Consider the following 20,818-nt stretch of genomic DNA (forward strand, 5'->3'; position numbering starts at 1 on the left):
GGATTTTCTCAGTGCAAAGTTTGAGGGAGTGTATGAACAGAAAGACTTGGAGTGGCACCGAAATGGTAAAAAAAATGAAAATGTTGGAAAGTGAGCTACTTGGAGATGAAATTGGTGTGATCTGGTGATGAGTATGCTCTTAAAATCTGGTCAGCTGGTCAAACATACAGCCAAGTGCAGTAAAGGAAAAGTTGTTGTCAACTGCTGTTAACTGGCTTTTGATATAAGAACACAAGAAATTGGATCAAGAGAAGACCATTCTTTCCTGTTGAGCTTCCTCCGCCATTCAATATGATCATAGCTGATCTCTGGCTTCAACTCCACTTTTCCATATCTTCCTACTCCGCTTATCCCTCGATTCCCTGAAAGACCAAAAATCTATCCCAGCCTTAAATATATTCAACAATGGAGCATCCTCTGAAATAGAGATATTTCCAAGATTCACAAACCTTTGAGTGAAGAAATTTCTCCTCATCTCAGTGCTGAGACTGCACCCCCTTGTTCTAGATTCTAGTTACGGATTCTCCAGTCAGGGCAAACAGCCTCTCAGTGTTTACCCTGTCAAGCCTTCCAAAATCTTAAATGTTTCAATGAGATCACCTCTCAATTTTCTAAATGTCAAAGAATATAAGCCTACCTCAGCCTTTCATCATAGGACAGCCCTCACATCCAGGACCAATCTGGTGAGGCTGTACTCCCGCCAGTGCAAGTATATCTTTCCTTAAATGTGGAGACCAAAACTACACACAATATCCCAGTTGTGGTCTCACCAAAGTCCTGGGAAACTAGCAACACTTCTTTAAACTTGCATTCCCCTTGATATAAAGGCCAAAATACCATTTGCTCTCCTAATTGCTTGCTGTACTTATATGCTAACCAGGTATCAATACAAATAATTGGCAATAAACTTTTGGATGGCAAAAGACCTGGTTTGTCAGTAAACCGACATTCTGAGGGAAACGCAGAAAGGATTGGTGATAGTTGATCCTTCATTAAAGTCCAGGCGTTTGGGGATGTTATGAACACCAGCACTGGAGAGGGCTGGCAGGAAAACTGAGCAGCTAAGCAGCCAAAGAAGGATAGGCCAGTTGGGGTTATAATTTGACAACAACACAGTGATAAGTGCCAGAATAGACCCAGACCTGGTATAATAGTAGGGAAAGACAGAGAAATAGTGGTATATTGAGTCGAGAGAGAGAGAGAGAAGCTGGAAGGGAAGACTAACCAGGATGGAAGAGGTTATTTAAAAGTAATGCTAATGGATACAAAAATTGTAGGGAAGGAACCTGCTAATTTCTGATGAGCCATCCTCTGTGAATCCCACAGCTTGCACAAAGTCTCAGAACATTCTGCCTTGCAGAGTTAAAGTGCTGTTTCTCATGTGTTCAAACTCTGAATTTAATACTGCCTTTAAATAGTAGCAGTGGCGTAATGTTTAAGGCAATTTTCCTGGGGAGCGGTGCTGCTGCAAATAAGGCAGTTCTTCAATGGTGACAGTGCCCCTCGGTTCAGGCTTTTCTTCGCTGCGAAGATTACTCACAGCATGAACACGCCCTTAAATAGATCTTGGAGATAATTGAAGGTAAAGAAAATAAAGACAAAATAGTGAATTAAAATGTCTGAAAACAGTTGATTTTTTCCCTCAAATTAATAAATGCAAAACAAATTAGTAAAACTTGGTAATATATATTTGATTTGTCTCTTTAAAATAGACTTTCAATAAAGTGTTTTCCTTTTAGACATAGGGATGAGCTTTACAGGGAGGCATATTGCTCGCCACACCCCCCCAAAAACCTTGCAAAAGTTGGTTTCAAAGCGAGCAACATAAGAATAAGGTTCCTCTGCAGCAATCCTGTGCTCCGGGCAGCCTCAGCTACCTGAGCTGCGACTTGCGCCCCTCGGTGGGAGGAAGTCCCGCCCTCAAGAACTACTGGCCAATCTGATTGGCTGGCGGCTCTAGCAGTCCCAGCAGCACAAGGAGAGCAATGAATCTCTGACTGAAATAAGACCTGGACTTTGGGACAGAAAGGAATCGGGCACCCTAGGGAGGAGGACGAGGACGGAGAGACGGGTTTTGGAGGCGAGGTCGGAAGGCAGAAAGGGACAAAAGGGGGATATCATCTTTTATGGGGGGGGGGGAGGGAGGGAGGGAGGGGTGGGCAGGAGGGGGTGGTGGGAGGTGTTGTGCCACCTGATGCCCACTTATAAATAAAGTTATTTGAAAAACAGCATCTGAATCTTGCCCGCCTGCCCACACAGCCGTATTATGGGCTTGGGCAACGGAATATTTGGGTCGAAGCAAAATACTGCAGATGCTGGAAATCCGAAACAAGAACAGGGAATGCCTGGGAAAACTCAGCAGGACAAACAGCGTCCGTGGAGAGAAAGACAAGAGTTAACGATTCGAGTCTGTGTGACTCTTCTTCAGAGCTCTGAAGCTTCTTCAGCTCTGATGAAGAGTCATATGGACTTGAATCGTTGACTCTGTCTTTCTCTCCACGGATGCTGTTAGACCTGAGTTTTTCCAGCATTTTCTGTATTTGTTTAATATTTGGGTCAATTGGCTTGTTCACTACCTCAATTGTCCGTTATATTTTTTTAAGAATGGTGGGCGGGCTGCTCATTTTGGCGCCTGCCAGGTTATCACATTATGGGGACTGGGTCAGGGGGTGGGCGGATGGCTGCGGACTAGCTATATTTTATGTGCCCCTCTGCTGAAAACATGCCCAGCGGAGCGCAATAAAGTCCAGCTCAAAGTCATTTAAAGCACAAGAGGTGGCCATTCTATCCATCGAGTACATGTCAGCTCCCTGTGGAGCAATCCAGTCAGTCGCACGCCCCTGCTCAATCCCTGTAGTCCTGTGAGTTTATTTCCTTCAAGTTCCCATCCAGTTTCCCTTTGAAATCATTGATTGCTTCCATTCCCATCACTCTCATGGGCAGTGTGTTCCAGGTCATTACCACTCACTGTGTAAATAAGTTCTTCCTCACATCATCCCTGCATCTCTTGCCCAGAATCTTAAAAGCTGTGTCTCCCAGTCATGTACCATTAGCTGATGGGAAGAGTTTTTCCTTGTCTACATATCCAAGTCCGTCATAATCTTGTACACATCTATCAACTTTCCCCTGAATCTCCTCTGCTCCAAGGAGAACAACCTCAGCCTTGCCAATATACCTAGAAACTGAAACCCTTTTCTCCTTGGAACCATTCTGGTAAATCTCCTCTGCACCCTCTCAAGTAGCTTCACATCTTTCTTAAAGTGTGATGACCAGAACTGGATGCAATACTCGAGCTGGGAGCTAACCAGACCTTTATAAAGGTTCAGCATAGCTCCTCTGGTTTTGTATTCAATGGTTCTATTTAGGAAGCCCAAGATTCCATAAGATTTGAAGGTAGCAGGACATATTGGGAGAGTGGTTAGCAAAGATCGATAGACATGCACCCAGGTCTCCCTATTCTTGCACACCCTCTTTAGAATTGTGCCATTAAGTTTATATTCCTTCTCCCTACCCCTTCTGCAAAATGCATCACCTCAGACCTCTCTGTAATAAACTCTACCTGCCACTTGCCTGCCTATTCTGCCAGCCTATCTATGTCACTTTGCAGGCAATTTGTATCATCTTCACTTCTTGAACTCTCAAATTTGGTATCATCAGAACAACTTGAATTTCCACTCAATTTTGCAGGATCCAAGTCATTTATAAGTAGCAAATAAAGCAGCGTTCCTAGCATTGATCCTTCGAGAGCTCTACTGTCTGCCATCATCCAGCCCGAAAAACAAGCATCTACCATGAATCTTTGCTTTCTCACCTAAAGCTACTTTTTTTTTATCCAATTGGGCACTAATCCTTCTATTCCACAAGCCTCAACTTTGTTAACCAATCTTTTATGTGGTACTTTGTCAAAGGCTTTCTTAAAATCCATATAGACAACATCCACCTCATTACTTTCATCAACATTTGATAAGTTTTGTCAAATTTATTTTGTAAACCATAACATTTTGGTTTAACCATAAATATTATTATGGATAATGTAATAATACCAAAGCAGTCCAAGTGCAAATGCAGCAAGACCGGGACAATATCCAGGCTTGCCCCGACTAGTGGTAAGTTATATTTGTGCCACACAAGTGCCAGGCAATGACCATCTCCAACAAAAGAGAATCTACCCATCACCTCTTGACATTCAATGGCATTACCATCACTGAATCCCCCGCTATCAACATCTTGGGGTTACCATTGACCAGAAACTGAAGTGGGCTAGCCATATAAATACTGTGGCTACAGGAGCAGATCAGAGTCTAGCAATCCTGCGGCTAGGAATCCTTCCAAACCCATGACCAACTATATCTAGAGGGAGAACGACAGCAGACACATGTGAAGTTCCCCTCCAAGCCACTCACCATCCTGACTTGGAAGTATATAACCATTCCTTCACTGTCGCTGGGTCAAAATCCCAAATTTCACAGGGACTGCAACGGTTCAAATAGGCATCTCATCACAACCTTCTCAACGACAATTAGGGATGGGTAATAAATGCTAGCCTAGCCAGCGATGCCCACATCCCATGAACAAATAAAGAAACATGGTGTTTAATACAGTTAAATCCTCTCTATACATGCAAACCTACAGTATTTCTCCTATTTTCTAAAGCTGAGGCTCTTATCAAGAGGGCATTTATTGCAAATTCTGGCATTGATATCTTGAATATAATTCAGTCTTGTACATTTTGCCTAAAAGGAGGGATTTGATTTTGTTTCATTCCCCTCTCAGATATTGAATGAAGCTTAGCTTTGGATAAAAAATCTCCTTTATCTACACGTTACAAGGATCAAACACCTTTGCCTGCAGTCAGCACTGTTGCATGCATCCATTTTGCTCAACAGATATTAGGACATTTGCTCATTCTCCATAAAAATACTCTTTAACAGGAAAATGAAACGGTATCTCCCATTTCTGACTATAATACTATGAAAACTACAGGAGGGCTCATTAACAGAAGGGTTCAGAGAAACAGCTGTATTCTTAACTTACAATTGTACTTGATCCCAATATTTACTCCACATCCACTGTGACATGTAGGCTGGGTTTCTGATGTCCCTTTTTCTTCCTTTTATTACCTATTGATGTGAACATACAATGAGTTGTATTGATGAAAAAATTTACTGAGCAAAGCTTTTCAATAAATTGATGATCAAAATATCAGGCTGTCAATTCTTTTCCAAGCGCTTTATATTTTACCATATAATGTACCAAGGTTTAACAGCTCATATGAAGCATTCCTGCCAATTACATTGTTTATCTGCTTATTTTAATGCCTCTGCTGAAGTGACAAATAAAGCAATTTCACAGAAATGCATGTATCTCAAGTGTCAATTCAAAACCCGAGACATTATCCTGTTTCCTTCTTCTTAGGAAATCTCTCAGGATCAAGGATGACTTGCTTCCACTCCAATTCAGTAGCTTCTGGGATGGCTGATAAGTTCTTCCCTCTAACCAAATGGATTCTCTCCTTGCTCCCTCAAAGCAATCCTCTCTTTTCAACAGTATTACGTCTTCCCTGATCTCTACTGCCATGTACTGGAGTCGTACGAGTCATAGAGGAAAAGTGTTAAAAATACCCTACAGCAAATTCAAGTCCTATAATACGCAACGACGGTAGGTTCTGGGAGCAGCTGAGAAAAACAAAGGCCGCAATTGGCTAAAATGATTTCACTATTTCGCTTTATTCAGAAGAACACTAATTGAGTAGCTGCTAACAGGGAGATTGTGAATGCTTTTAGTTACCATGTTATGAGGAGCATTCGAAAATAGGTGAGAATGCTCTAGTCTACACCTTTTCCAAAATAAACCAATGCATTGGTTAGTAATTGGCTATAGTGCACAGGAGTGCTCTTCACTTGGCTTTTCAGAAGACTGGAGACAGGTGTGGTTGTCTGTGCAAAATTAAGCATCCATTTCACACAACAATTTCATTGTTACGACTCCCAAGTCAACTATCATATAACTGGATATTGTGCAGTCCGTAGCATAAAGGTCTGGCATGTAGAGGATTAATGCGGGACTGAGTACAGTACCCCCCCATACAGTGATGAAAGAAGGTACATGACCCAGACCCAGGGTCAGTGTGGTGTTGAGCAGAGCCATGTATAGGCCAAAGCATGGAGACAGTTCCTAGCTTGTACCCTTTACTGTACATGTGTAAATAGTTCTTGTAGTTAATAAAGACTTGCAGTTAACCCACAGAACACTATGGAGACTTCTTTACAACATAGCGATCCGAAACCAACATCTGCCCAACACGTTACAGGTCAACTCCCGATCATAAACTCACAGGAGCCTGGTGGCACTGGGTCAAAGGGCCTAATCTAGTACAAACCATAAAATAACATTCTCCAGCCAACCCACACCCAAGCAGACTATTATAAAGTATCTCAGAGCGCCAAGCTTTCAAACGGTCAGGGTAGTAAATGGAGTTCTTTCACACATATAACAAAATCCCAATAACAAATGATGGAATGAAGAACCTGGAGCAGGATTGCCCACTTCAGCACTCTTAACACAAACCAGGCATTAATATCAGTAAATTCCCAGACCGTAATGTTTTTTTACTTGGTAAAAATAAGAGGTTGGATAGCCATGGCTGGCGGTACAGAATTTGTTAATATGCTCACCCAGTGATCACCGGGAGTCATTAAAGTGGAAAATCACAGCCAGTCTCAGTCCCTGCCATAGCACTTTGTGTTCATTACAACAGTTTTGATACAACCCGTAACTGCATCCACAATACTTACGTATGCCGCAAAGTGTTAACACGATCAAAGGGAAAGTGAGTAGCATCGCCACGACGAGAATTAAAATTATTTGTGGATGGGTTGCTGGCTCACATCCTTTACCTGCAATAGATATCATCATATAAATACGCACATTGTATTTCTAATCATATTATTTCAAAGACTCAGTATAATAATGTAACATATTTTTTGACATGTATATCGGACATAGCTCATTAGCTGTACCCTCATTAAAGGCCTCTCAGTTATAACATTCCATTAGAAATCCTTGGCTTCCAACACTTGCAGTTTGTATTATTCTCACCAGTGCATTTGTTTGGATGTGCCTCAATCTCGTTTATTGTAATAAAGTGACTGGCCAGGGCAATCCGGACACAATTGGGCGCATGCATCACAAAATGATGCATTTCTCTTTCCGATTTCCAATCATCGATCTTAACTACCTGAAAACATGAGCCGTTGGGCAGAATTTTCATATGCTCCCTTTCAGGGTGGGGAGGAGCGCTGAAAACTTCAGTTAGCAGTAAACGTTCCTTGTTCGTCACATTTCAAATGTTTCTATTGGGCTTTTTTTAAAAAAGCATTAGAAAAAATAGCTGTTGGCATTTGGGGTGTATGGGAAAACTCTCCAGGGAATGAAAATGCCAGGGTCAGATCGTGTGCAGTTTCTTCATTGGCTCCTCATTCGAATGCACCAAGCATTTATTTGACAGCAATTAAGATGTTGGGGCCCCGTGAGCCGAGGGATGAGTTTTCCTGCCCTGACACGGGTAAACCCGTGTTGGGCGGGTGGCTATGGATTCCGGTCCCACCTGTGGAAGTCCAGCCCCCATTCCCATCACTAACCATTTTGATTAGCGTGGAAATGGGACGGATCACGAGTCCACAAGTAGCAATAGCGACATTGCCGGCTCCATTGCGGGAGTAGGAATTTTAGACCTCCTGCAATTTTGATAGATTCTGGCAGGATTCTGAAAGCAACATGATTTGTGCCAGCTCAGAGGCGTCATGAATCATGGGGGAAACACTAGTCTGGAGTCGGAAACCTTCCAACAGGTAGGTTCAAAAGGTGTTGACAATTTCACATGTCATAACGTAACGCTGTATATATAAGTTAAATACATTTTTAATACATGCTTTGTTCTTAAGAGGTAAGTGACCTTTAAATTAACCAATGTTTTCTTTAAAGTTGTTCATGGGATGTGGACTTCGCTGACTAGGCCAGCATTTATTGCCCATCCCTGACTGCCCTCATTCAGAGGGCATTTAAGAGTCAACCACGTTGCTGTGGGTCTGGAATCACATGTAGGCCAGACCAGGTAAGGACAGCAGATTTCCTTCCCGATGGTTTTTTACTGCAATAATTTTCTGGTCATCATCAGACTTTAATTCCAGATAATAATTGAATTCAAATTTGGGATTTGAACCCAGGTCCCCAGAGCGTTACCCTGGTTCTCTAGAATACTAGTCCAGTGGAAATACCACTATGCCACCACCTCTCCCCTTGCAGCTGCTGAAGTTGAAAAGTGTTCAGATGCATTAGAGCACATTATTGAATGGATAAAATGCTTTACTGCATTAAAAAGTACTGATAATCAGATTTGACATGTCAATTCTACCCTGTGATTAAATCTTTTCATTGATTTACAGCTCAGACATCCATTCTCTTGCTTTTAGGTCAGATGGCTGAGCTCTTTCAATGGCTTCAAAGGTTTTAATGTGTACAGCACTGGAGGCTTTGTTTATACAACTGTACAATGCAATCCCATTATGATTATATTGTTATGGTTATTGCTCGGCTGAAGTCCAAACCCCACTACTGAATTCAGTTCAGCAGGTGTTGTTGAAACAGCAGTCAAGGGAATGTGAGTTTGTTTACCTTGACAGTTTTGAGTATCTCTAAGACTTCCCAATGTTTGTTCATTGTGGATACTGGGTGAGTGAGTTTGGGGGTGTGAAGGTATATGGCGTGTAGGCGAGTGGGTGAGGAGGCATGGGTGAACATGGAGTGGGATACAAGAGTGCGTAGAAAAATATGAAGGGAAATGGGGGACATACTTGTAGACAGTGCAACAACTGACGTACTGTGAGCAATGCCACAGGAGATCTACTTTAATAAATATAACTTTGATACTTGGTGCCTGGGATATAATTAATCTTAAATCAGAATTATAGACAGGCACGAGAGTTCCATTCACTTGGAACAGCTATTATAAATCTGAGGACAGGCTATCACCAATTTCTGTCCATGAGTTTTATAGTTGATAGAAAGCCGTGGGCAGCACATGTTCGAATTTGCCCTTGGTGCTTTTGAATTAAGCTCTGTATGCTAAAGAGGAAAGCCTGACATTTGTACAGCATTCTCATATCTGCTATTTAATGGGGGAGTGGGTCAATCTGTTTAAAGCTTGCTTTAAAAAAAACATTGCTTTATTTAATCAGGTGATGGTGTCATGAACAACACAGTTAGCTTCTCACACACATTCCCTTGAACACTTACAAACTAGATACTACTGATCAGGACAGACAAGCGAAGGCACTCAATCTACATTATTGTAAGAATTGACAGTGTTATGCTACATATAATTGCTTGATAAAGTAAAAGTAATAGAAATGTAGATAATCATTACATTACATATGAACAAAGTACTTTGTCAAAAATTCACAGCACCAAAACATGCACCACTAATGTGGTGCAAAAATAAAGAGTAGTTTAATTCTGATTTGGAATTAATTTGCTTCAACTAAAGATTATATCCTAGCCTAGGAAACAAACAAATATTTATAAGGCCCAAGTGTTTTAGAATCATAGAACTGTTGCAGCACAAAAGGAGGCCAATTGGCCCATCATGTACGGCTGGCCTGGTTGGTCAAAAGGTAAAAAGTAGAATGAGTGTTAACTCGCCAGAAATATAAAAACAGGTTTTCCAAGAGCTTTTGTAAGTATATAAAGAGGAAGAGAGTAGCTCAAGTAAACATTGGCCTCTTGGAAGCAGAGACAGGAGAAATTACCATGGGGAATAAGGAAAGGGCAGCTACATAGACAAAAAATATATTTGTTCAGTCTTCATAGTAGAAGACACAAGTTTCATACCTGAAATAAAATAAACAGTAACCCAGGGACTAAAAAAGAGTGAAGAAATGAAGGAAATTAATATCAGCAAAGAAAAGTTATTGGCAAAACTTAAGGCACTAAAATCGGACAAATCCCCAGGGCCTGAAGGCCTACACCTTAGGGTTCCAAAAGAGATAGCTGCAGAGATAGTGGATGTGCTGGCTATGACTTTCCAAAATTCCTTTGATTCAGGAACAGTCGCATTAGATTGGAAGTTGGCAAATGTTACCCCACTCTTCAAGAAAGGAGGGAGAGAGAAAACATGAACCACAGGCCAATTAGCCTGGCATCAGGTTGTTGGGAAAATGCTAAAATCTATTATGAAGGCAATATTAACAATGCATTTAGAAAAGCATAGTATGATGTGAACAAGTCAACATGGTTTTACTAATGGGGAATCCTGTCTAACAAATTTATTAGAGATTTTTGAGAGTGTAGCTAGATAAAGGAGAACCAATAGATGCAGTATACCTGCATTTACAAAAGGCATGTAATAAAGTGCTACACAAAAGATTAATAGGCAACATAATGGCTCATGGATTGGGAGTAATATTTTAGCATGGATAGAGGATTGGTTAACAGACAGAAAGAAAAGTGGGCATAAACGGGGCTTTTTCAAGTTCCCAGGCAGTGAATAGTGAGTGCCACAAGGATCAGTGCTGGGGCCTCAGCTATTTACAATCCATAATGATTTAGGTGAAGAGATAGAGAGTAATGTATCTAAGTTTTCTGGTGATACCAAGCTAAATGGGAAGGTAAGTTGTGGGGTGGACAGAGAGAAGCTGCAAAGAGATATAGACAGGTCAAGTGTATGGGTAAAAAGGTGGCAGATGGAGTATAATACAGGAAAGTGTGAAGTTATTCACTTTGGTCATAAGACTAGAAAAGCAAAATATTTTTTTAAAGATGTGAAACCTACAAGTGTTGATATCCAAAGATACTTGGGGCTGTTTGTACAAGGGACACAAAGTGTCAGCATGCAGTTGCAGCAAACAATTGGGAAGGCAAATGACATGTTGGCCTTTATTGCAATGGGATTGGAGTACAAGAATAAAGAAGAGTTGCTGCGATTGTACAGAGTTTTGGTGAGACCGCAGCTTGAATACTGTGTGCAGTTTGGGTCTCCACATTTAAGGAAGGATACACCTACATGGGAAGCGGTACAGCAAGGGCTCATTAAATTGTCCTCTGGAATGAGGGGGTTGTCCTACAATAAGACACTGAGTAAATTGGGCCTATATTCTCTGGAGTTTAGAAGAATTAGTGACCATCTTATTGAAACTGTGGTAAAGTGGAGTACCATGTACCTTCAAGAGAATGCAAGTGGGCTAACCATGTGACAGTACTGAACAATCACTGTACAGTGTGGGCTACTGGTTAACTGTAAGTCTGGAGCTGGAGGTGGTTGTGGGACCATGCAAGGATTTGGTGCTCTGCCTTCTGTTGCAATAAACAATCAAAGTTTGATCTTATGTCAGTCTCTCTCCATTATAGATAGTGAGCATCAACTAACAAGTGTATATGAAAGCGTGCAATTCATGTTTACTTGGCTAGCGAACTGATAGACCCAAGACATAAAACTGGCAACGAAGATTAAAATAGCAAAACTGTAAGGCCCCTGAGTGAGAATCCACAAGATGTATGAGCAAATCATTAGAAAGAGAATCAGTACTTAAGTTATAAAATAGATGGTCAGAGCAGAAAGCAGTGCTGCAGTTTTAAAATTAAACAGAAAATAAAGAAAGGCCCCATTGGACCATGAGGCTGCTGGGTCTCCCGAAGTGAGGGACGTCCAACACCAGGAGAGTCTGCGGAGTAAAAAGGGAAAAACACTGCAGAATCGCCCAAAAAAGGGAGAAGGAATCGCTGTGATTCTTTTCCACAAACAGGAATAAAGTTTCACAAAGTTAAAAGAGAAGACGACTCACGATCATGGGGATCCCACCAAAACTCAAAGCACAGGAAACACAAATTCAGCACAGAAACGCCGACAGGTGCGGAGACAGCCCGAGTTTAAAATAAAGTTGACTGCCTTTAAAGCCGCAATCATTTAACGTGGTGCATGCAAGTCAAATGCTATGGACAGAAAATGATAAAAGACGCCAGAGGAAGGGTAACTCTGTGGAAGGCAAAACACCAATCAATTGATGTGCTGTCAAGAAAGCTGCGGTAAGCCAAACACCTGAATTCACCATTAACTGGGAAGCCCATCGGAAGCGCAGTCCCCTTGCAGTTGATCACAATGCTGCAGTTCGGGCGTGTCGATCCATTTGACCCCATTTCAGATGACTGGTCTCAGTAGGGGGAGGAAAAGGAGAGGGCGATTCTTTTGTTCTCATGCAGGAGCAAAACGTACGGGCTGATCCACAGACTCACGTCACCTAACCCCCGACGAGTTAATAAAAATTGTACAAATCCACCTGAGATCAAACCCTCAGTCACTATGCTGCACTTCAAGTTCAAATCAAGGATTAGGCTTCCAAGGGAGACAATAGCTGACTATGTTGCTGTTTTAAAGGCATTAACTGAACATTGCAAATTCAGAACATCTATTAGTGATGTTGAGAGACCGACTGATATGCGGGATTGGAGATGAGACTATTCAAAGGCGTTTGCTAGCCAAAGCTAATCTAGAATTCAATAAGGCATTACAATTAGCCACAGCAATGAAGAGTGCCTTTAGAAATTTGGAAATTATAAAAGATACACAACATGGTGCCGTCAATCTGGTAGGGCGGGGTAGATCAGCAACAGAAGGCGCAAAAACATGGGAGCCTACAGAAAGGCGGGAAACACCCCCTATGTACAGGTCATTAAAAAACAGCAGTACTACAGTGAAAACCCACAAAATGAATGGGAGAAAGGGATCCAGGCATCCAGTGGGCGATCGACAATTCAAACAAGTCAAATGCTTTATCTGCCACCGCTATGGTCACATAATGCGGCACTGCAGAGATCGGCTGAGACAGCATTTTAAAGACACAGGGAGAAATCGTGAAATATACCTCATGGAAGAACCAGAAGAAATAGAATCAGACATCTATTCCTTACATAGCCTGAAAGTAGAACTGAGCCAATCCATGTAGTCATTATAGTTAATGGACAGCCCATTAAGATGGAAGCTGATATTGGAACATTGATGTCTGTCATTGGAGAACATACATTCAGATACATGAATTAAGGAAGCCATCCTTTAAGATTGGAAGTTTCGGACACTAAACTGAGAACATACACGGTTGAAGAAATAAGACTGAAAGGGTTATGTCAAGTCTTGGTGATGTATGGAGATCAATCTGAAAGGCTGCCCATGATAATGGTAGCTGGAGAGGGCCCCAGCTTAATAGGCCACAACTGGCTTGAAAAGATTAAATTGATATGTGCCGAAATCTTTCACATTACAATGTGAGACTTACAGGAATTGTTGCAAAAGTATGCTTCAGTTTTCAATGTCGAGTTAGGAAGGATTCGAGGGCTACAGGTCCAAATCCATGTAGACCCAAACACAACCCCCAGATTAATAAGAGCCAGACCAGTCCCTTGTGCTCTATGGGACAAGGTTGAAACCGAACCGAATACACTGGAAAAAATGGGCACCCTACAACCAGTGTAATTTTCTCAGTGCGCTGCACCCACCGTACTGAAGCCGGGCCAAAGCGTGCGTTTATGTGGTGACTATAAGCTAACTGTCAATGAAGCGGACAAAGTTGAGAGACACCCAATACCCAAGATTGAGGAATTGTATTTGAAGTTGGCAGGGGGCACCACATATTCAAAATTAGACATGAACAATGCCTACCAGCCGGTAGAATTAGAAAAGGACACTAGGGAGTTTGTCACCGTTAATACATACCGAGGATTGAATCAATACACACGTCTGCCCTTTGGGGTCTCCTCGGCATGTGCTATTTTCCAAAGAAAGATGAAAATTCGCTTCAAGGATTGCTCCATGTTATCGTTTACTTTGGTGGCGTATTGGTCACAGGACTGACTGACAATGAACACTTAGCAAATCTAAACTATTGAAGTGCCTGTTCTAAGCTAAGGAGGCAGTTTACTTGGGCCACAAGGTTAATGCACAGGGCATGCATCCTGTGGAAGAAAAGGTCCAGGCCATTCGCGAGGCACCTGGCCCGAGGAATACCACCGACCTTAAGGCTTTCTTAGGCCTGGTAAACTACTATGGCCGATTCCTCCCAAATCTCTCGATCGTGCGGCCCCATTGTACGGCCTGCTTAAGAAGAACCAGAAATGGAGTTGGCAAGCCCCGCACCAGGATGCCTTCCTGAAAGTGAAGCGATTGTTAAGATCGTCAACCTTGTTGGTCCACTTTGACCCTGAGAAGGAATTAATTTTAACGTGTGATGCGTCCCCTTATGGAATAGGGGCTGCCCTTTCACATCGGATAGTGGGTGGCTCAGAGCGATCCATTGGTTATACATCTCGCACACTCAGTGTCACAGAGAGATGATATTCCCAAATTGAAAGAGGGTTTATCTATTGTGTTCGGCGTCCGGAAGTTTAATCAATATCTTCACAGTCGCCATTCCCATATTATATCCGACCACAAGTCTCTACGGGGATTATTTGAAGATAAAGCAATACCCCCTATCGCATCAGCTCACATCCAGAGATGGGCACTAATATTACCCAGCTACAAATACACTTTTGTTCACTGTTCAGGTAGTCAAATCGCACATGCCAACGCACTAAGCAGCCTTCCCCTGCCAGCTAATAATGGGGAAGCTCTGATTCCCCAGGGACTGGTCTTAGTGCTAAATTTTCTGGATTCCTCCCCCGTTCAGGTCAGACAAATCCATGGGCAGACAAGCCAGGACCCACTATTATCTAATATTCAGGAGCAGGTCTTGAATGGTTGGTCAGGTGGATCTAAATCCAAGGAGATGAAGCCCTAATCTGATCTCAAATATGAACTCTCCTGCCAGGATGGCATTTACTCTGTGGAGCAAGGGTTAGCGTGTCCCCGAGGGGGCAAAGGCCGTTATTAGCCAAGCTACATAGCACCCGGGCATTAGCAGAATGAAGGTGCTCATACGCAGCTATTTATGGCGACCAGGCATGGGCTTGCATACCAAAACCCTGGTCAAAAGCTGTCCTCAATGCCAGCAGGTGCAAAAGCTCCCCCCCGCCCCCCCGCCAATCTTAGCTCAATTGCACCCACGGGAATGGCCGGGGAGGCCATGGGTGCACCTCCACGTCGATTACGTGGGACCCTTCTTGGGCACAATGTTCCTTTTACTGATTGACTCCCACTCCTAATGGATGGACGTCTATGAAGACCACTTTCCCACGGCGGCTGTCACCATCGACTGTTTGCAGCAGAGTTTTGCAGTGCGTGGGTTGCCGGAGGTCCTCGTGTTTGATAATGGGACCGCTTTTACCAGCGGGGAGTTCCACAGGTTCACGACTCTTATCGGCATTACCCATACAAAACCTCACCCTACCAGCCAGCATCAAATGGCATGGCTGAGCGGGCAGTCCAAACCTTTCAATCTGGGATGAAAAAGATGGCAGGAAGGGGATTCCATCAGCACGAGATTGTCCCGGTTCATGTTCACATGCCGGACCACACCACACACAACGACTGGCATTGCCCCTGCAAAACTACTAATGAAGAGATGCTTCCACACTTGCCTGACCCTTATCCGGCCGAATTAAGAGAAATTTGGAGAAAAGCCAAGATCAGGCATGATGGTCATGGTCGCAAAAGAACTTTCACGGTGGGAAATGGGGTCCTTGCGAAAAACTTTGGAGATGGGCCCAATTGGCTGTTAGGCGAGGTGAGCGCAGTAACTGGATCACTCTCCTATAATGTATTGGTAAACGGCCAAAAAAATTAGATGACACGTGGATCATCTCGGCAAAAGAACGCCAGCCCCACAAGAAGAAATGCAGTCTTCAACTACGCTTGAGCCTGTTCCGCAGGTAGAGGACAATTCACATGATTTGGAAGTACTGGTGGAGCCTGTGGGACTCGAGGGTGTTGGGGAGACAAACCTGCCAATTTCCACTGAGGAACCTAGTGGACAACCAACCCCTGAAAAGGAAGTCTCGGAAATACCAGCCGAGGTTGTTGAACTGCGGCGCTCAATGCGTCCGAGAAAGCCTCCTAGGAGGCGCGATTTGTAGATAGTTATTATGTAAATAGTTCATGTTATTAAGTTTGTCAACTGTATTTTTTCATTACGGAGGAGGGATGTGGAGTATCGTGTACCTTTAAGAGAATGCAAGTGGACTAACCATGTGACAGCACTGACCAATCACTGTACAGTGCGGGCTACTGGTTAACTGTAAGTCTGAAGCTCGCGGTGGTTGCGGGAGCATGCAAGGATTTGGTGCTCTGCCTTCTGTTGCAATAAACAATCAGTTTGTTCTTAGGTCGGTGTCTCTCCATTATTGATAGCGAGCATCAACAAACACGTGTATATGAATGCATGCGGTTCGAGTTTACTTGACGAGTGAACTCAGACTCAAGACATAAAAGTACAGGTTTGTCTCCCCAACCCCCTTGGGTCCCATAGGCTCCACCAGTACTTCCAAAATTCTGAGTGAGTTTGACAAGGTAGATGCTGAGAGATTGCTTCCGCTGGTTGGGGAATCTATAACACAAGGGCACAGTCTGAGGATGAGGGGCTGATCATTTAGGACTGAGATGAGAACAAATTACTTCACTCAAAGAGTGGAATTCTCTGCCTCAGAGGGTTGTGGATGCTCCATCATTGAATACAGTTAAGGCTGGGATAGACAAATTTTTGATCTCTCTGCGAATTAAAGGATACGGGGAGTGGGCGTGAAAATAGAGTTGAACCGTAAGAGCAGCCATGATTGTATTGAATGGTGTTGGGGGCTCGACAGGCCTTCTGGTCTAATCCTGCTCCTATTTCTTGTGTTCTTATGGCCGTCACTGGAGCAGTTCACTTAGAGCTGCTCTCCTGCCTTTTCCCTGTAGCCCTGCACGTTTTTCCTTTTCGGATAGTGATCCAATTCTCCAATGGAACACGTTCTTTCTTATGTTGGTTGAAGGAGCGAGCTGCATTCAAACATATTCTCCTGCTTACTGTCCTCTCCCCCACACATGAGGCACGAACCAAATGGGCGAAACATCAATTTGATCGCAGCTGTCCACCAACTGAACTGAACACCAAGTGGCTCAGAGTCAACAGAACCTCATACCTTCCCTCTACCCTGTGCTAGACACCAGCTCCAGGGAGGCCTGCATACTCTATATTGTCTATATTGCTGCTCACAATTCTCCTGTATTCGCTGAACCCAGTCGTCTAAAATACAGCAAGATTAACCTTGAGCCCTTCTCAATTTCAATTGGGAAGTCAGTAGGTTGGTCTCTTTTCTCTTGAAGAGAAAATGCTGCTGTGTGGCCTGTTAGAGGCCTATGAAATTAGGACACATTTTAATTGAGTAAACACAGAGAGTGGCCGGGATTTTCCGGCCCAGTTGTGCCGGGACCCACAACGGAGGATGCGGCAAGCCAGCCAAAAGTCCATCGGCATTTGGCAGGACTGGAAGATCCTGGCAGTGGACGGGGTGGAAAACCCCGGGCATTGTTTCCACATGGGGAAGAATAAACCTCAAGGTCATTAATAATAAGACAAGGAAGCAAGTAGGGAATGTCGTAGAAAATTCTTTACACAAGGAATGGAGAAAATGTAGAACTCATGAAGCAAATATTATGGATGCCTTTTAAGAGGAAGGTGGTCAAGCTTGAGAGATAGATGCAATTAAAGGGTTAGGCCAAAAAGAGTTAGACAAGGAAGGATGGGGACGAGGTTTGTGAGATACATTAATGTTGGCAGAGACTGGTTGTGCCAAATGGCTTATTTCTACACTCTATTTCCTATAGAATTCCAGGTCATTGCTTTAAACCTGTCGCTCAACTGAAAATGCAGCTTAGAAGAAATTTCTTTTACACAGCAGTTTGTGAAGCATAGAATGCTTGACCACAGGGTTGAGATAGGAACTACTACCTCATTCAAGCAAAAAGTGGATAAATATTTGAAACAGAGGGAGATGCAAAGCTATGAGGAGAGAGTGGGGTTAGATTTGGACTGCTCTAGCAAAGAGCTGGCGCAGCCACAGCGGGCCAAATGGCCTCCTTTTGCACTGTAGGCTTCAATAAATTGACAGTTTCCAGTGAAAATTGTGGTAAAAATGACTGTGTAATTATCTCTCCTAATCACATTATTCCTGACAGGGTATTGCTTTCAGAATTGATTTGTTAGTTACAATTTCATCATTTGAAACTCACCAGCTCCTTTCAATGTTTCTGCAATCAGCATCACTGACATACATATGACAGTGGCTTCACGCACTAGAGTTGCTGCATCCAGAATTAGACAGCAAACTGGAACCAAAGAAAGCAGAATCACAGAGTGCACACGTGTCTCTCTCTCACACACAAAAACGCACGCATGCACACAGACAGACAAATACTAATCCCTGCCTCCTCTTCTGCCTCTGGAGAAATCAAATTGTCAGGGACAGTGCAGGGAAGGTTTTCCTGCTCCTGTGCTTGGATTATTGGATCACCTGGGCACAGCAAATACAGGAAAATCGGGAAGGGAACTGTATTTGCCAGGTGATTCAACAGTCTCAGGAGTAGGAACGTTTGCCCCACTACCTTCCTCTACCGAGGTTGTGGTCCCTATGCGAGCATGTAGGTGTTGGCCATGGCTCAGTTAATGCCACTCTCACCTCATAGTCAGCAGATTGTGGGATTGACTCCACTCCCGGAATTTCAGCCCACAATCTAGATGAGCACTTCATTGCAATACTGAGAAAACGTGGCACTGCCAGAGGTGCCATGTTTTGGTAGAGATGTTAAACTGAGGTCCCTCATTCCTTTTCAGGTAGGTGTAAAGGATCTCATTATTTTAAAAGAAGAAGCGGGGAATGTTCCTGGTGTCCTGTACAACATTCATGCTTCAAACATCACATAATACTACTTGGTCATTTATCTCATTAATGTTTCAGGGACCTTGCTGCTCAATTTAACCATGCTGTTTCCTATTTTATAACAGGGACAAGAGCTCAAAAAGTAATTTATTGGCTGGGAAGTGCTTGAGGTTGTGAACGGAGGTATAAAAATACAAGTTTGTCCATACAATTTGCAGTGCACTGCATTCTCAGCCTGTCTTCTATCCCTGTAGAATTAATCGCTGATACACCCCATGTCATTCACAAACCATACTCTAGAGCATTATAAAAAGTATGCTCAAATTACAAAAATAGGAAATGGCTTTACAAATCTCACGTTATTAACGTCAGTCCTTCTCCCAGTTTGCTCCTGGTCGCTTAGATAGTGAAATTAAGTGATAATTAACCTAGTTTGGGCCTTTCTCTTAATTACACATCAAACTTTCTTAACTATAAACATGTTTTACTCTCCATCAGTCCAGTCAGTATTTGTTTCACAACATTTACAGCATAGATGGAGGCCTTTTGGCCCATCATATTTCTGCTGGTTCTGGCTTCACCATTTAGAGCTGTCAACAGCAACATCTTTTAGACCCCAATGTTGGGCTGTGGAGGGGTCATTATTATACTGAGGACAGGCAGTAGAGATGTCCACCCAGCAATAAAATTTGAGAGCGGCAGCCTAATCCTCCAGACAGAGAACCACAGGCTGACCTAATGACTCAAAGCAGAAGTATCAAATCCATTTTTTTTGGTGAGCCTGATCTGACGGTCTAGCACATGGCATGGGCCACATTCAGCACAAGTTATTGGGAAACAGTGTGTTGGAAATAGGTAGAATGGCAGCATCTCTCACCTGGCTCCACAGTACAACTGCTGGACACTGCCAGTCCACATTCGGGACCATCCTGCATTTTTCTCTACCCACATCCCAAGATTTTACCAGAAATGCAGCAGGTTTGGATTTGAAATGCGACATTGAACAAGTTAACTCGCCACCCTCTCAACTCCCTCTTCTCTTCCCCTCACTGCCTCCATCTCCCACAATTGACCTTGAGCACTTCAATAGTGTGATATAAATATAAATATTCTGTAGATTCTGGAACAGTCCCGGCAGATTGGAGGGTGGCAAATGTAACCCCATGATTTTTTAAAAAGCAGGGAGTGAAAAAAACAGGGAATTACAGACCGGTAGGGAAAACGCTAATGTCCATTATCAAGTATGTGATAACAGGACAACAAAATATCAATGGGATTAGACAAAGTCAACATGGGTTTATGAAAGGGAAATCATATTTGAAAAACCTACTGGAGTTTTTTGAGGACATAACTAGCAGAAGAGATAAGGGAGAACCAGTGGATGTGTTGTATTTGGATTTTCAGAAAGCTTTTGATAAAGTCCCATATCAGAGGATTGTGCAAAATTAAAGCACATGGGATTGGGGTAATATATTGGCATGGACTGAGTGTTGGTTAGCAGACAGGAAATAGAGAGTAGGAATAAATGGGCCTTTTTCGGAATGGCAGGCGGTGACTAGTAGGGTACTGTAGATCAGTGCTTGGGCCCCAGTTATTGACAATATATATCAATGATTTGGATGAGGGAACCAAATGTAATATTTCCAAGTTTGCTGATGACACAAAACTAGGTGGGAATGTAAGTGGTGAGGAGGATGTTAAGGGGCTTCAAGGTGATTTAGATAAGTTGAGTGGGTGGGCAAAAACATAGCAGATGCAGTATAACATGGATAAGTGTGAAGTTATCCACTTTGGTAGGAAAAACAGAATGGCAGAGTATTATTTAAATGGTGATAGATTGGGAAATGGTGATGCACAAAGGGGCCTGGATGTCCTTGTACACCAATTATTGAAAGCAAGCATACAGTTTCAACAAGCAGTTAAGGTAGCAAATAGTATGCTTGCCTTCATTGCAAGAGGACTTGAGTGCAGGAACAAGGAT

The 20,818-nt window shown here is 43.0% G+C and overlaps 1 protein-coding gene across 3 annotated transcripts in view; it reads right to left on the minus strand.

Annotated features, from left to right (window-relative positions):
- Positions 1 to 887: 887 nt before the first annotated feature.
- Positions 888 to 20,818, minus strand: part of LOC144695729 (hepatic and glial cell adhesion molecule-like) — a 34,253-nt gene continuing 14,322 nt past the window's right edge. For 2 of the 3 annotated variants that reach the window (XM_078566688.1, XM_078566686.1), the window contains exons 7-10: positions 18,191 to 18,286; positions 6,795 to 6,896; positions 5,060 to 5,120; positions 888 to 1,565 (exon numbers count right to left, since the gene is read on the minus strand). In XM_078566688.1, the coding sequence (XP_078422814.1) occupies positions 1,556 to 1,565; positions 5,060 to 5,120; positions 6,795 to 6,896; positions 18,191 to 18,286 (269 nt within the window). In that variant the 3' untranslated portion in view covers positions 888 to 1,555. Of the gene's footprint in view, positions 1,566 to 5,034; positions 5,121 to 6,794; positions 6,897 to 18,190; positions 18,287 to 20,818 lie in introns of all 3 variants that reach the window. The other variant, XM_078566687.1, reaches the window with a different exon arrangement.

Source organism: Cetorhinus maximus, chromosome 21 (assembly GCF_964194155.1).
Source record: "Cetorhinus maximus chromosome 21, sCetMax3.hap1.1, whole genome shotgun sequence".
NCBI classification, from domain to species: Eukaryota; Metazoa; Chordata; class Chondrichthyes; order Lamniformes; family Cetorhinidae; genus Cetorhinus; species Cetorhinus maximus.